The 15,717-nt window shown below is 41.1% G+C and overlaps 2 protein-coding genes across 2 annotated transcripts in view; both read left to right on the top strand.

Moving 5' to 3' along the window:
* The window catches only part of LOC133418350 (AP-3 complex subunit sigma-2), a 20,752-nt gene extending 19,386 nt beyond the window's left edge, over positions 1-1,366 (top strand). Inside the window, exon 6 of the mRNA XM_061706948.1 lies at positions 995-1,366. Within this exon, the coding sequence (XP_061562932.1) occupies positions 995-1,120 (126 nt within the window). The 3' untranslated portion in view covers positions 1,121-1,366. The remainder of the gene's footprint in view (positions 1-994) is intronic.
* Positions 1,367-2,030: 664 nt separating this feature from the next.
* Positions 2,031-15,717, top strand: part of LOC133456800 (aminopeptidase Ey-like) — a 54,199-nt gene continuing 40,512 nt past the window's right edge. The window contains exon 1 of the mRNA XM_061735392.1: positions 2,031-3,196. The gene's annotated coding sequence lies outside the window, so the exon portion shown is untranslated. The remainder of the gene's footprint in view (positions 3,197-15,717) is intronic.

Genomic DNA, 15,717 nt, shown 5'->3' with positions numbered 1-15,717 from the left:
GTGCACGTTTTATTAACTCGTGTGCACGTTTTATTAACTCGTGTGCACGTTTTATTAACTCGTGTGCACGTTTTATTAACTCGTGTGCACGTTTTATTAACTCGTGTGCACGTTTTATTAACTCGTGTGCACGTTTTATTAACTCGTGTGCACGTTCTATTAACTCGTGTGCACGTTTTATTAACTCGTGTGCACGTTTTATTAACTCGTGTGCATGTTTAATTAAATTGTGCGCACGAGTTAATAGAACGTGCTCACGAGTTATTAAATCATGAACACGATTTAATCAATCGTACACACGAGTTAATAAAACGTGTGCACATTTTTTTTATTAAATTGTGCGCACGATTTGGTTAAATGAGCTCTCGTTTTCCTTAATTGAGTGCTCGCTCCTCTGCACATCCTCTGTCCTGACGCGCAAACCGTATGCATTTCTTGTGCATCCAACGATACCCATGGAGTCTTCCTGGGCCTTGGAGTTGGCCCAAAATAAAATCAATGATGAGACCTAGATCATCATAATCCCGACGGCGGAGATTACTTGCTCTAAGCATTCTTTTTAAAGTGGCTAGACTGATCATTATACCATGTTGGGAGGCTAGAGTTGCCAGCATTTCTTTTTGCGCCATGCCTAACCCATGGTAAATTCTTAGGAGATCCATGTTTAAAGGATCTTAATGCCCTTATGGCTGATAAGGGACGCATTACAGCACGATTGAATATAACATGCGCACGTTATATTATATTATATAATATTATATTATATTATATGCGCACAATTTTCCAAAATGTGCGCACGCTTTGTTAATCGTACCCACGCTTTAATAAATTTTGCTCACGATGACACATAACGTGCTCTCGATTAACTTTCATGTGGCCACGAAGTTACTTTTTTTTCTTCACTTGAGCTCTTACAGGCTCCGTAGATAATAAAGCTACTTTTACTTTTTTTTTTTTTACTTTTAACGGCCTGTTCTGTGTTTCCTCCGGGCAGGGCGGCCTGTCGGCGGCGCCGGCGCGCGCCGTCTCCGCCGTGAAGAACATGAACCTGCCCGAGATTCCCCGGAACATCAACATCGGAGACATCAACATCAAGGTGCCGAGCCTGTCCCCGTTCTGAGGGGGTGGGCCCGCCGCCCTCGGCCCTCCGCCCTCGGCCCTCCGCCCTCCGCCCTCCGCCCTCCGCCCTCCTCCTCCATCAGGACCTCCTCCTCCATCAGCCCTGCGGTCGCCAGGGCAACGCTGCTTCTCATTACCGTCCCATGACTCCCCCCATAGACATATAAACGTAGACGCCCCATCGATCGCTGAGCCGTACGTCAACGTCGCCGCCATATTGGATGTTCAAGACTGCGCTGTAAACTAATACAAGTAAATGGACTTATTTTCATAAAGCGCCTTTCTACAAATAAATGTACGTTTTACGTCTCATTTATTCATTCACACACGCACTAATATACTTGGGAAACAGTTAGGCACCAAATATAATATATTTAATTTTCTCAGATGGCAAAAATAAGAACTTTATTGATCCCACATAGGAGTAATTCATGTTATATCAGCTCACAAAAAATAAAGAAAAATCACAAAAATAAGAGAATAAGAAATAGATAAGAGAATAAGAAATTACATAAACATATTTTAAAATTTTCAAGTAACAAAATAACATATTTGAACCATTTTTCAGATTTTTTCAGTTATTTTATTGTTTGAAAAATTGTTCAAATGTGTTATTTTGTTATTTGAAAATTTGAAAATTTGTTTTGTTGATGCGAAAATATGTCTCTCTATTTTTCTTGTGAGGGGGGATATTTATTGTTTTTCGGCACTACCTTGTTCTCTATAGCTGATAGAACATGAATTACTCCTATGTGGGATCAATAAAGTTCTTATTTTTGCCGTCTGAGAAAATTAAATATTATATTTGGTGCCTAACTGTTTCCCAAGTATATTAGTGCGTGTGTGAATGAATAAACGAGACGTAAAACGTACATTTCTTTGTAGAAAGGCGCTTTATGAAAATAAGCCCATTTACTCGTATTAGTTTACAGCGCAGTCTTGAACATCCAATATGGAGGAGACGTTGACGTATCGCAGCAGCGGGCAAAACCACTCGATGCGGCGTCTACGTATATATGTCTATGCTCTCCCCCCCCCCCTCCTCATTCCAGCCCCGTCACGGGAGTGGATCCTGGACGACCTTTGACCTCTGCGTCGCGCCCGTCGCAGAGTTCTCCCGCTGACTGATTTGCACAATAATGTGAAGTTTGATGGAGTGAAACCACGACTACCGGCGTGATTCCAGCTTCTCCACCGAGTCCTTTCAATCCTGAATCCTGCCGGCGATTCCTCCCAAAATAAACACGGACCATCTCTGCCCAGTTTGCATTTTCCTGTTTAAAATCTGACGTTTATTTCTCTCTGGAGTGATTCTTTTTTGTTGTTGATGTTTTTTTTTCAGTGTAATATTTCTTTTGCTTCTGTGTTTGAGTAATCGTAGCCAAACACCGTGTCTGTTTTTGTCATGATTTACCCCCCCGCGTTCTGGCATCCTTGTTATCCGTGATGAATGTTGCTCTCCGGGGTGCGATTGTGCAGATAAAGTTTTAATGTGCAGTCACAGCATCCTCACAACTGTTTTCTCTCTTTTCTTTTGTAAAATCTTTAATATGATCCTTGAATTTTTTTGTTTCATGTGCTGTATTTAATGGTGAGAAATGTCAAACTCTGGTGGTAGAGTTTTATTTTTCTCTGATGAAATCTTGTCAAGACTTTCAAGGGAAGTAGACTTGTCTCCATGTCAAAGGTGAATGAAATAAAGTAAAGAAACCAACCCAGAACTCCCTCTTTTGGGGACATTTCTTGGCGCCTGCAGCTCCTCCGTGGTTAACTGGTCCCGCGTGAAACTTGCAGAACACTCTGTACCTTTTGATGACTTACTTGCTCAATTACAATGAGTTTGCATTCCTGTTGACACGACCGCATTCTTGCAGTCCCCCTTCCCGCTCCTTTAGGGATTTTCAGAGCTGCTCCCTCCCCTACGTTCTCAGGAAAACCTGCTGGCTCTCCTCACCTCCCACTTCCAGCCGCACCGATGATGAGAGCGTCTCACATCAGCCATGGATCATTTCGCTCTAACGTCTAAGTCTTGTGCAGACTCGGAGCGAGCCGTTCAGCAGGAGACGTCCAGCGACTGGTGAGTACTTTTCTTCCTATTTGCTGTAAATCTCTAAGTCCCGCTGCATACCAAGCTTTTCTTTTTTTTGTGGTATGCTGAAACTGTGTCTTTCTCCCCGGGAAGGTGCCGGTCTGTTTGCATGTTCTGCTGCTTTTGCTGCAGTTTTCTCTTGAGTTGAACTGAAACAAATGTTTTTCTTTTCCATGACTATAATGACAAACTTTAATGCTTCATAGAAAGGCATCTTAATGCCACCGTTTTAATAAAAGTAGTGAACAGTCACCGTTCTTCTGAATCACCTCTTTCACAACTTCCATATGTCAGTAACTGAGAATGACCCCCCTCTCTGTGGTTTGCATGAGTAAAATACTTCTTGCGTAAACCGGCTATCATCTACTTGTTGCCTAAGTCGCTGTAGTTTCGCTCTGGCGTTCGGATTAGTTTTTCTGGAGGTAATTTCTGCAGAAATAACTGGCTGTAGCACATCTGTAAAGAGTGAGGAGATGATGTGGAGCGCTCAGCGCTCAGATGGAAAGAGACTGAGCCTCTTTTCTTGATTCTGAATATAACACTATTAGGGTGAATGGGTAGATATGTGTATATTTATGTACAGAAATGGGCAGCAAATTATATATATGTATGTATATGTATATATATACATAGTGTAAATTAGTATATTTATTAGGACTGAGACTTTATCGCATTAATTACGATTAATTAATTACAGAAAAATAACGCAACAAAAAAAATAACACATTTAATCGCAATTTACTTTTGCACTCCAAACAGTGCGGAACGTTTCTCGTTGCACGAGTATTCCTGTATAAGTTCCCCGTAATACTGATGCACAGAACTCAACAAGAGAAACAACAATAGAAACTGAAACTGATGGGAAGTGGTTGCTGGTTCGGCGGGCGGAAATTTTAGTTTTAAAAAACTACTGAGTGGAAACCTGGATAAAAGCACAGTTGTGTGCAAATTGTGCAAGAAAGAATTTGCCTATCACCGGAGCAATTTTGTTGTTTAAACTCATTTATGTGTCAATTCAATGATTCAGTCATATACCAAAATGTTGAAAAATGTTGCTTCTTGTGTCAAATATTGATATGCGATTAATTGCGATTAATTAATTACAAAGCCTCTAATTAATTAGATTAATTTTTTTAATCGAGTCCCACCACTAATAAATATCTATATGGGCATATGTGTACAAATATATAGAAATATTCCAATATGGTATGTATGCATGTATAAGTATGTGTGTGAGTATAATAACAGTATATAATAGTAATAATAACAATACTGTTACTTAGCAGTGTGTGAATATTTATAAATACAGGTTAAATGATCAGTGAATGGGGGTAGGACTAAATAAGTTTACACTTATTCCTACTCCTTTTTTTGGCACATGTAAATCAAGTTAGCAAGTTTTAAAGGAAGAAATTCCTTGTTTTGTTTTGTTGTTATTTTCTTAAACTTCTCATGAAGTGTTGTTTCTTTTTTTTTTTCTCTCTTTTTTTTTTACATGAACAAAAATAAAAAAATTAAATCAATTCTTGAAGATGTTTCACCTCTCATCCAAAAGGCTCCGTTTCAAGTGTCAGACTGATTATAGCTCAGATCTGAACCACACAGCACGTCTAGGCTTCAGGAGGGTTCGTAACCTCCGTTATCAACGACCACAAGGTTTACATGTGACTTCAGCTGCTCAACAACCGTCTGCCCGGAGCTCCAACGAGAGGTGAAACGTCTTCAGGAGAGGAATAATCAGAGGTGTCAAGTAACGAAGTACAAATACTTTGTTACCTTACTTAAGTAGAAATTTTGGTTATCTATACTTCACTGGAGTAATTATTTTTCAGACGACTTTTTACTTTTACTCCTTACATTTTCACAGAATTATCTGTACTTTTTACTCCTTACATTTTAAAAACAGCCTCGTTACTCTATTTCATTTGGGCCTTTAATAAAAACTATCCAGTTAAATTGCTCCATCCGGATAGAGTGAATTTGGTTGTGGTTGTTTCAGATGTTCTTGTCCAGTTTTGTTCTTACATCCGTTCCCTCAGATTCCTGCAACTAAACTTGGATGTACATTCCAATAAAGGTTAGGATAAATGATAACATGAACATGAACGTTTGACTTTTTGCACCATTACAATACTTATAGGCAACTAGTCATTATATCTGCTGCTCTCTGAAACACATGTTAATGCTCAATAGTACACATATATGCTTCTTTAATATATTTATATTAACACATGTTAATGCTCAATAGTACACATATATGCTTCTTTAATATATTTATATTAACACATGTTAATGCTCAATAGTACACATATATGCTTCTTTAATATATTTGCATTATACTAAGATACATTCATTTTCAATGGCTTTTGTCCTTAATGGCTTTTTTCCCCCTTACATTACTTTTACTTTTATACTTTAAGTAGTTTTGAAACCAGTACTTTTATACTTTTACTTGAGTAAAAAACTTGAGTTGATACTTCAACTTCTACAGGAGTATTTTTAAACTCTAGTATCTATACTTCTACCTGAGTAATGAATGAGAATAATCTTAACGTGAACATGTGCTTTTGAGTTTGTCAGAAAAAAAAACCGGCTCATTCTGTTCTGGAACCTGCCAGTCTCGTTTGACAAACATTACTGTAATAGTTTTGTTTGTGAGGATTTCCCACTGACGTGTCTGTGGACAGAACACGTACAGAACGTATAATCATATCCAGCGCGTTTGATCCGCGGGCGATGAATGTTTTTCTTCCTTTCCTTACTCAGCACTTCCAGAGTATCTGTTAAAATCACCACATAGATCTTTAGTTGTTTTACTGCTCCATGAAAGTACTTGACAGCAGAAACACTCCCACGTGAAGGATTATCCTGCTCTGCCTCGGGCCAAGGGAAAGTTATTTTTTTCCCCTGATTCAATTCAATAAACCTTAATTTGTAGGTCACCAGTTCACAACAAGAGTCATCTCAAGACACTTAACACACAATACGAGTCATGTGCAGTCGAATTAAACACAATCCAGGTCAGTTCTGTCATAATCCAGTTAATTACAATAAAGTCTAGATTCAAAATTCATTTACTGTATTTCCAAACTATAAGGCACTTCAAATCTTTTTTTTTTTTTTTAAATGGGCAGTGAGCCATATGTGTGTATTTTGTTGTCCTTACTGACTTGGAACCAGTTTTATGTTTTACACTGCGCTCAAAAAATCAATTACACAGACTTGTTTTTTTCTGCGTCATTGCAAAACATCTCTGTACGTGGCGACGTCAGAGCAACACCATGCAGGTCTGGTCTGACCCAACGCTGCTGAGCGCTCTCGCTTCAACTCATTTCCGTCATCTGGACCGATCGATGCACAGCTCCCGTACGCTGCCTCCATCATTCAGTCTACAGCAGGGGTGTCAAATGTGGCCCGAGAGAGGTTTTCATGCGGCCCGAGAGAAGTTTCCAACGCAAAAAACCGAAATGTTAATTTACTAAAAAGGAAGGCATAAATATTTTCCATGAATCGCAGCATATCCGATAATATATTTCTTCTACAAATCCATCGTTATTCCACAAATAGAGCAGTTTGACATTTTTTTAGTTTTCTAGAATGCATTTGCCGATTTTATTTCTTTGTAGACGGCCGTTTATTTTTATTAACTGACTACTATTATATATTTTCGCAGGAAAAATATCATTGCTAAAAAAGATGATAGAAGATGTTTATCTTTGTAAAATGATATTAAAAGTATCTTACATAATTTGAAAAAAAAAAAACAGAGAAATTTCAAGAATTTCCTGAAGAAATATATTTTACATAATTATAGGGGAAACAAAGTTCATATTTCCTTTAAAATTAACTAAACTGATATTGGATTAGATAACAATAGTGAAAAAAACATTTTCGCACCGTTTTTGTTATTTTGTGCGGCCCGCAAAAAAAAAGGTCAAATCTGGCCCGCCAAGCAGAATGAGTTTGACACACCTGGTCTACACGGATGGTTCCTCTCAAGTCGTGTTTACACCTTAGTCGGACTATAGTGGAACTGAACCGAAGCTCTTCAAATGGAGCTTTTAGTGCCAGATAATTCGTCCTAATCCGAGTTATTCCAGCATGTTTACCAACCCACGTTTAGCCGAGCTACTGACCGCCCCGGGAATTTCTGGACGTGACGACACCACGAAAGCCAGAATATCAAAGCCAGAATATCAACACAGCAAGAGAAGAAGACGAACAACAAAGAAGGAACCGGAAGAACGGCACCGGCATGGAGTCGTCACCTCACTCAGTAATCGATGGTCTTCTCCCTCACGTTTACTTGGATTTCTGGGAAACTCCAGTTTAATCTTAGCTGGATTGTTGCCAGTAACTTGATTTAGACGTGCAGGGAAACGCACTGAGGTAGAAAAACACACCAAGAGGTGGAAGAACTAAGAAAAGGCCCCTGAGGTCGCAAAGCTCCGACATCTCCCTTCAGATAAACCCAGATTAAATATTCCTTATTACTAGTTTTTCAATAAAAAAACTTCTCTTTCACGATAAAGCATCCTGCATAGAGGATTGAAGTTTCCCCAAAATAGTCTTTAGTGGTGCAGTACGAGGAATAAACTGTTTCTTTAGGGAGTTCTTCACATCACCACAAACGTTTGTTACTTTTGTTACCGCAGCGTGACTAAAACCTTTTAAATTGACATTAAAGCCACTTCACTGATGGTTTATTGGAGCCGTGGAGCCACGACTCTCTTGCTAGTGATTCACTAGCATTTATGAACAACAGAAGAAGAGTTTATAACGATGCTTTACTTTCTGTTTCATATTTTTTTATTGATGCAAAAGTAACAAAGGCACTTACATACGCCAGGGCACATTGGTGACAGCAATGAACGTGGTTGTATGTATCAGAGAATTTAAATTTACATACTTTTTAAGAACAAATAATGATAATACAAAACAAGACTAGATAAACAATACAATAAAATAGACACAGTCTGTATGAAATAATTAACTGGGCATACTGTATAAACATAAGGATAGACAAAAAGTAAAGATCTTAAAAAAAGAAAACCCAAGTAAAAAATAAAAATAATAAAAACAATAATAATAAATAAATAAAAAGGGTGTGGGGGGGGTTACGTTGTCGCAAAAAAGTCCATAAAAGGTTGCCATTTATTATAGAATTTGTTCAAGTTTCCCCTTCTTGAGTATCTAATTTTCTCTACTTTTAAAAAGGACATAACCTCGTTAATCCACTGTGTACTCACGATGCTTTACTTTATTGGAAAGTAAGAAAACCGCTCAGCTGGAATCATTAACAAGTCAGAGGGTTACATTATTATCTGTTTTTAACTGCAGAATTCATACAAAGAACTTTAAAACTAATCTTCTAAACCTTTAATAAAACCTGTTTTCTGTACCTGCCCGTCCTCTGAAGGGTTGTGGGTGAAGAGCCACTTCATGAACTCAAACGTGTATTTTTATTACTTTGTCCTATTGAAAGTGCAACTTTGCAGGTTACGCCAGTGACTCGAGGTTCATTCGGATCAATAATACTTCTTAACCTCAGGTTTTGTGGTGTATTTATTACAGAAGCACTACTACCCCTTTTCCACCAAACCGGTTCCAGTGCTGGTTCTGGTCCACAACTCGTTCAACTTGGGAACCAGCTGAGAACCGGTTTGTTTTTCCACAGCTCGGGGTGCTAAGAGGAGCCAGGTCATTACGTCTCTGCAAACGTCAGTTACGTCGCTGCGTTTGCGTGAAAGTTGCAGCAACAACCAGGTATCTGCTCTAACAGGACTTGGTCCACGTAGATCCTCCGTGGACACGTCTCAAAGATTACGTTCACACTGCAGGCCTTAATGCTCAATTCCCATTTTTTCCCATATCCAATTTTTTTGTGTGTCTGTTCACATTATCTTTTAAAATGTGTCCTATATCCGACTGGAGTGTGAACGCATCGCGGCCTGAACTGACCCGCATGTGCAGAGGAACAATAACGACGCCGTCATACGGTGGTAAACATGGAGGAACAGAAGTGAGATACATGGGGATATTCTGAAGTTGTTGTTGGTGGAAGCCGACGAAACTGTGAGCAAGTGTTGATGAAGAGGAGAAGGAGGAGAAAGAAAGACGCATTTTTAATAATGGCTTTTTGTGGAGCGATGGCTGCCTCGTCTGTAGAGAGGTGTGTGTGGATGAATCGTCTGTAGAGAGGTGTGTGTGGATGCATCGTCTGCAGAGAGGTGTGTGTGGATGAATCGTCTGTAGAGAGGTGTGTGTGGACGCATCGTCTGTAGAGAGGTGTGTGTGGACGCGACTCGGAGTCACGAGTGGTGGGATCATGATGTGATGAACATCTTTACAGAGACAGATTTCATCCAGAATTTCAGGATGTCGAGGGCTACCGCTCTCAAGTGACGTCAAAGTCGCATTAATTCCGACCTGGCTGTTCACACTGAGGTCGCATTGCTAAACCTCAGACCTGTATCCGATTTAGAACCACATATGGAAGAACCTGAATCTGATTAGAAAAGATCAGACTCCATGTGACTTGTGCTGTTCACACTGTCATAAACTAATCAGATCTGAGTCACATATGAGCAGAACATCGGATTTGGGTCCCTTGGAAACTGCAGTGTGAACGTAGTCTAAAAGACAGGTTGTCTCCTCCTCCCATGATGCTTTGCTGCATCCAGATTCATTCTTATTTGAAAATGTCTCCCAGTCTTGCTGTTGCCGTTGGTCTGAATAACTTAATAACTTGGTGCTACCTTGGAACCGGAGCCAGTTCTTTGTCAGTGGAAACAGAATTTTTTTTTTCCAAACTCAGCGTTGGCCCAGAACCAGAACCAGAACCAGCTCTGGAACCGGTTTGGGGGAAAAAGGTTATACACGGTCTAATCTCGGGGTAAATTACCTGCGGAAATATATGTGGAAATATCAACAACCGCCTTAGAAACTGTACTTTTCACATAGATGTGCAGCATCAACCTCTGTATTGTTTTAATACACTTTGGGCCTGATTTACTAAGATCCTAAATAAAGAATAAGTAAAGAGAGAGAATAAATTGCGTGTGCACTGAAAAAGTTTGCGCGTGCTGTTGTTGTGTGTTTTGCGGATGATCAACTAAGATTGCGTGCGCAATTTGTAACAGGTGCAAACCTCAGTATTTAAATGAAGTGTTGCGTGTATTACGGTTTGCAAGCGCAAAATGAAATTTGACGAGTTGGAGTTAGAGATATTAGTGGAAGAGGCAAATTGTTGTGCCGTATTCAGCACCCCTGCCGTGAAAAGCACCCCCTCGTATATTCAATGATAAGTAGACCAAGAAAAAAAACAACACACTGACACTTCAATATATTTATATATACACACTCACACAAACACATACTTAGGAGTTTATATTATATATATTTACAAATATTATGGAAGACAACACAGTAAGCAGGCTATTAATGAATGACATCAATAACCATTTACCCGATTTTTGTTATCTGTGACTGTGATTGTGGGAAAGTATGACTATTGTGGAATCCATGAGCGCATTTAAACATGAATCATTAACACAAAACTGGACGCTAAACAGAACATGACACGGAATGAGAATATCATTTTTGTCAGACGAGGGGGTGCTTTTCACGGCAGGGGTGCTGAATACGGCACAACACCGGGGTATGACAACTGCAGAACAAGTATAGGCGCACAATAACAAACACTTTTTTCTCCATGAAAACACGTGATTTATTTATTATCACAAATAAAAAAATGAATGTGCCTCCTGTGGCAACCTTTTGCTGAATAATACTCGATTTAACATTAAAATAAAATATTTCTCCTTTTGCATGTGGAGAATCCTCACCACAAGTTGAGCCCAGTCCTCAAATCAGCCCTTAACTCATTCAACAGCTCCAAGATGGAATCGCTAGATAGTCGATATGTTTCAACTATCTGGTTTTCATTCATTCCAAACAAATTTACACGAGTCCGAAAGACTCTCTCTCTGCTATTCTTTGATTTTGGATGTCGCCTCCTTGCCACAATAACAGCAGCCATCCCTGCGTAATGCTGGGCAGATTAGCACCTTCCTTTCGAACGTATTAAATACAGACGCAATCACAATCCCCGCAACTACTTTCAGGCTTGGTAAATCTCATTGCGTTTGGTAAATGAACCTATTTGCATTTTCCCCTCCCAGTATTTAGCGCTTTCTGCCGGGTACGCCCCATATTGATTATTCATCAGGGCAAAAGTACTAAATGAACAGCGTGTGCTATTTTGCTCATTTCAGAGGCGCAGTCGTCTTTGCACGCTGTTAGTAGATCAGCTGGCACTTTGGTTTGCGGGTGATGTCAAGTTTGCACATGTTTTTACACACGCAAACCTTTAGTAAATCAGGCCCTTTGTCTTGAATCCAGCAAACTCCCAGAACATCTGTTTTTATTGAAGTCGGCACATTTGCTGCTGATCAGGTTGTTCATCCGAGGGCTGATGATGATGATGATGATGATGATGATGATGATGATGAGCAGCACCTGGCTGCGTCTTCCTCTCCTAAACCCTGAGGGAGGAGGAAACGGGGCACTGTAGTGGTTTCCAGAGGTTATTCTGTCGCTCTGCAGGATTCAAGTGGGTGTTAACTTGCGTAAGGGAGGAAAGATGAGAGCGATGAACTCGGGGCAGTTGTTGCACATCAATCTGAGGAGGTTATGCAGCCGTTACGGGGTCAGTTATTCTATAGCGAGTGATGGCGGCTTGGCCGCGTCCCATCAGGTTCATCCCGAGGTCTCACAGGCGTTTTCAGCGCTGGGAGACGGACTGATGCTGCAGAAGAGCCAGCCGGCTGCAGATGCATCGGGATGAGTCTGTGTAGCGCTGGGACTTCTGCCAGGGCTCGCGGCTCCTTTTCAGCGGTTGATTTTTCCACAGCGGAAATATCAGGAAAGCAGTTCAATGATTCCCCGAGACGTGGTTGCAGGAACGCAGCACAGACTCCAGCTCTTCTCTTCTGGTCTCAGGCCCCGTTTACACGGAGCAAAAACGGAGGCGTTTTCATGCGTTTTGTTCGTTCGTTTACACGAAAACGAAGCTCAAAGTCTCCAAAAACGATCATTTCTGAAAACTCCGGCCAAAGTGGAGATTTTCAAAAACTCAGTTTTCACGTTTGCTTGTAAACGGAGAGAAACGGACATTTATTCTTCTGAACGTCACATTATGAAACAGAAACGTCACCAGCGTCATGAGTGACACCTGTGTTTACAATTAGTTTGTAACCGTCAATATTTTCTTGTATTTTACTTGTTTTATATTCTAAAGTCACACTTAAAAGTAACTCCACTTCTCTGTCACTCCAAACCAAAGACTCTCGTTCCGTCTTGGAAGTAAAGCCTGAATTATGGTCCCGCGTTAAATCGACGCAGAGCTACGGCGTAGGGTACGCGGCGATGCGCGCCGTACGGTGCACGTACCGCGTACCCTACGCCGTAGCTCTGCGTTGGTGTAACGCGGGACCATAAATCAGCCTTAACTGGAAGTTACTCGTGTTATTTGTTGATGTTTTTTCCAGGATTCTGATTGGCTGGCATGACGTTAACAGCGTATTTATGCAGATTCGTGTAAACGAAGAGATTTTGAAAACGATCTCGTGTAAATGATGGAATTTTTCAAAACGTAGAGGGGGAAATATCCGTTTTTGTAAATACCCGGCTGTGTGGAAACGTGGTTTCAGACTCCAGCTCTTTCTTCTGGTTTCAGACTCCAGCACTTGTGTCCTGTGAGTTTTCAGTCACTCAGGAGGTTTCCCTGTATCTGCCAGCCCTGCACACGATGTTTGGTTGTTGCTAGGCTGCAAACACAAGACCCAACACGTACGTTTGGACCGCTGGACTTTTCAACTGCATTTCCCGCTCGCTCCGCTTCAGCAGTAAACTTACGTCCTACCCTCAGTTCAAATGAATTCATAAAACATCCCGGGCTCCACCCGTCTCCAGCTTAAATCTTCGAGTTCATGGCTGTAAAATAATAATAAAAAGAGACTTCATAAGTCTGTAAATGGGAGAAAAGGGTCAGAAGTGGAGACGTCTGCAGCTCCAACACCTTCTCCCAGCTGTGGAGCTCCGCCGGGGCCTCGTATTTATTTATGTCCCAAAACAACATAAGCATCATGTCAGATGTTGAGATGGAAAATATGAGCTCAGAATTAACTTGAACTTGAAGGCAGAAACACGTCTGAGAATCTGCTGATCAGGGTGATGTTTACCGTCGTCCATCGTCTCTTATTCCATCAACAAGTGTCTGTAAACATCTGGGACGTGAGGTGAGGATGATGATGATGATGATGATGCTCCAGATGTTTGAATCCCCCCCATGCATACAGAGATTCCTCACGATTCTTCAGAAACTATCTTTATTATCATTTTCTCCGTAACCACCCCGGAGGAGCAGACGAGAAGACAGAGCACTTCTCCCTGGAATCCTTCATTATTTAAAGGAGACCTATTATGAAAAACAGGTTTTCTCTTGCTTTAACATATACAGTATAAAGTGGTCTCCTCTCAGCTCCGCCAGTCGAAATGTTGAGAAAAAAGTCAAAATGTCGACAAAAAAGTGGAAATGTCGAGAAAAAAGTCGAGATGTTGAGAAAAAAAGTTGAAATGCCGAGCAAAAAAGTTGAAATGTCGAAATTTCGAGAAAAAAAGTCGAAATGCCAAGCAAAAAAGTGGAAATGTCGAGAAAAAAGTGGAAATGTCGAGAAAAAAGTGGAAATTTCGAGAAAAAAGTCAAAATGTTGAGAAAAAAAGTTGAAATGTCGAGAAAAAAAGTGGAAATGTCGAGAGAAAAATGGAAATGTCGAGAAAAAAGTCGAAATGACAAGCAAAAAAGTCGAAATGTCAAGAAAAAAGTCGAAATGTCGAGATTAAAGGGGACCTATTATGAAAACCAGGTTTTTTCTTGCTTTAACATATATAAAGTGGTCTCCCCTCAGCAACTCAGAGAAGGAGGAAACAACCAGATTCTGCAGTGTCTGTACAGCCGCCCGGATGATCGTCCAGTGTGATGTGGATCTACAAGACAATAAGATTCTCTAACTCTGGCCGGAACAACAACAACAACTCCGCCAGTCGAAATGTCGAGAAAAAAGTCAAAATGTCGAGAAAAAAATTTGAAATGTCGCGAAAAAAGTCGAAATGTCGAGAAAAAAGTCGAAATGTCTAGAAAAAAGTTGAAATTTCAAGAAAAAAGTCGAAATGTCGAGCAAAAAAAGTCGAAATGTCGAGCAAAAAAGTCGAAATGTCGAGATTAAATAAATCTTTATATATGCTTTAACATATATAAAGTGGTCTCCCCTCAGCAACTCAGAGAAGGAGGAAACAACCAGATTCTGCAGTGTCTGTACAGCCGCCCGGATGATCGTCCAGTGTGATGTGGATCTACGAGCCAATAAGATTCTGCTCCCCAAAGTTACGTAACGACAGGAGCGATGCTTGAAACCACTAACAACTAACTCCGCCGGCCGGAGCTTCCTCCATTTTTCCATAGCGGTGTATCGCATCGACCTCATTATCATAGCCCCGCCCACTCAGAATCCTGCATAGATAATGAGGTTAGAGAATGGGAAGATAAAGACATGGATCAGAGGCTGAATTTCTAATTTATTTAGCAGAAACAATCAAAAGCTTGTTTTAAAGACATTCAAGGCCTGTTTTAAATAGGTCTCCTTTAAGTCGCGCAGTAAATAAACGTGTAGAAAACCACAACAACAACTTGGGGTCCAGTTTTCCGCATCCCTGACATTCCTCTGGCCTTGCTCACCGGTCTCCCGGCAGCCTGATGGCGACGAGAGACTCGTGCGTGAACGTCTATCTGCTATCAGTCTCCCACGGTGACGCCCCTTCCCCCCCCGTCACCTCAGCAAGAGGAACTACGTTAGACGACTTTGGATCCCCTGACCTCTCACCGCCGAGGCTCCGCTCCCGCTCTCGTGCAGAGACTTTCCCCCCAAATCCCATAATATGACATGTTTGTTTTTTCTAAATAAAATGCTTCTATAAGCAGCATTCAGAGCGTCTCTCTTTGTCTTGTGAATTTATGCGTTCATGTCGTATATTCACTCCCTGGCCAAGGAGAGAGTCGCCATCTGGATCCAACTAAGCAAAAAGGTTCCCACTGGAAAAGTACTGTAGTCGCTAACACGCTGCAGCTGGCAGCGCTGTTCGCTTTAACCCTGAAGGTGCAGGAGCATGTTCCTGGTCTGGAAACCGCCTCGTGGGAAGAAAACATCCTGACGGGAGATGCTCCTCTGGTTCAGAACCCGCCGGGCCGGGACTCAACATCTGCCTCCACAAATCACGGCACAATCAGGCTAATCAGACTCAAAGAAAAGGTTTCAATTTACTCAGAAGCCTTAAAGTTTGAGGCATGCGGTCTGATGACTCCAGATTTAATCTGTTCCAGACGGCGGGTGATCGGGGCTCAGAAGAGCCGGGGATGGAGTGCGTATCCAGCGAGATTCGCGCCAGCGGCG

Source organism: Cololabis saira, chromosome 2 (genome assembly GCF_033807715.1).
Source record: "Cololabis saira isolate AMF1-May2022 chromosome 2, fColSai1.1, whole genome shotgun sequence".
Lineage (NCBI taxonomy): Eukaryota > Metazoa > Chordata > Actinopteri > Beloniformes > Belonidae > Cololabis > Cololabis saira.
This window is presented reverse-complemented; position numbering and strand designations above follow the sequence as displayed.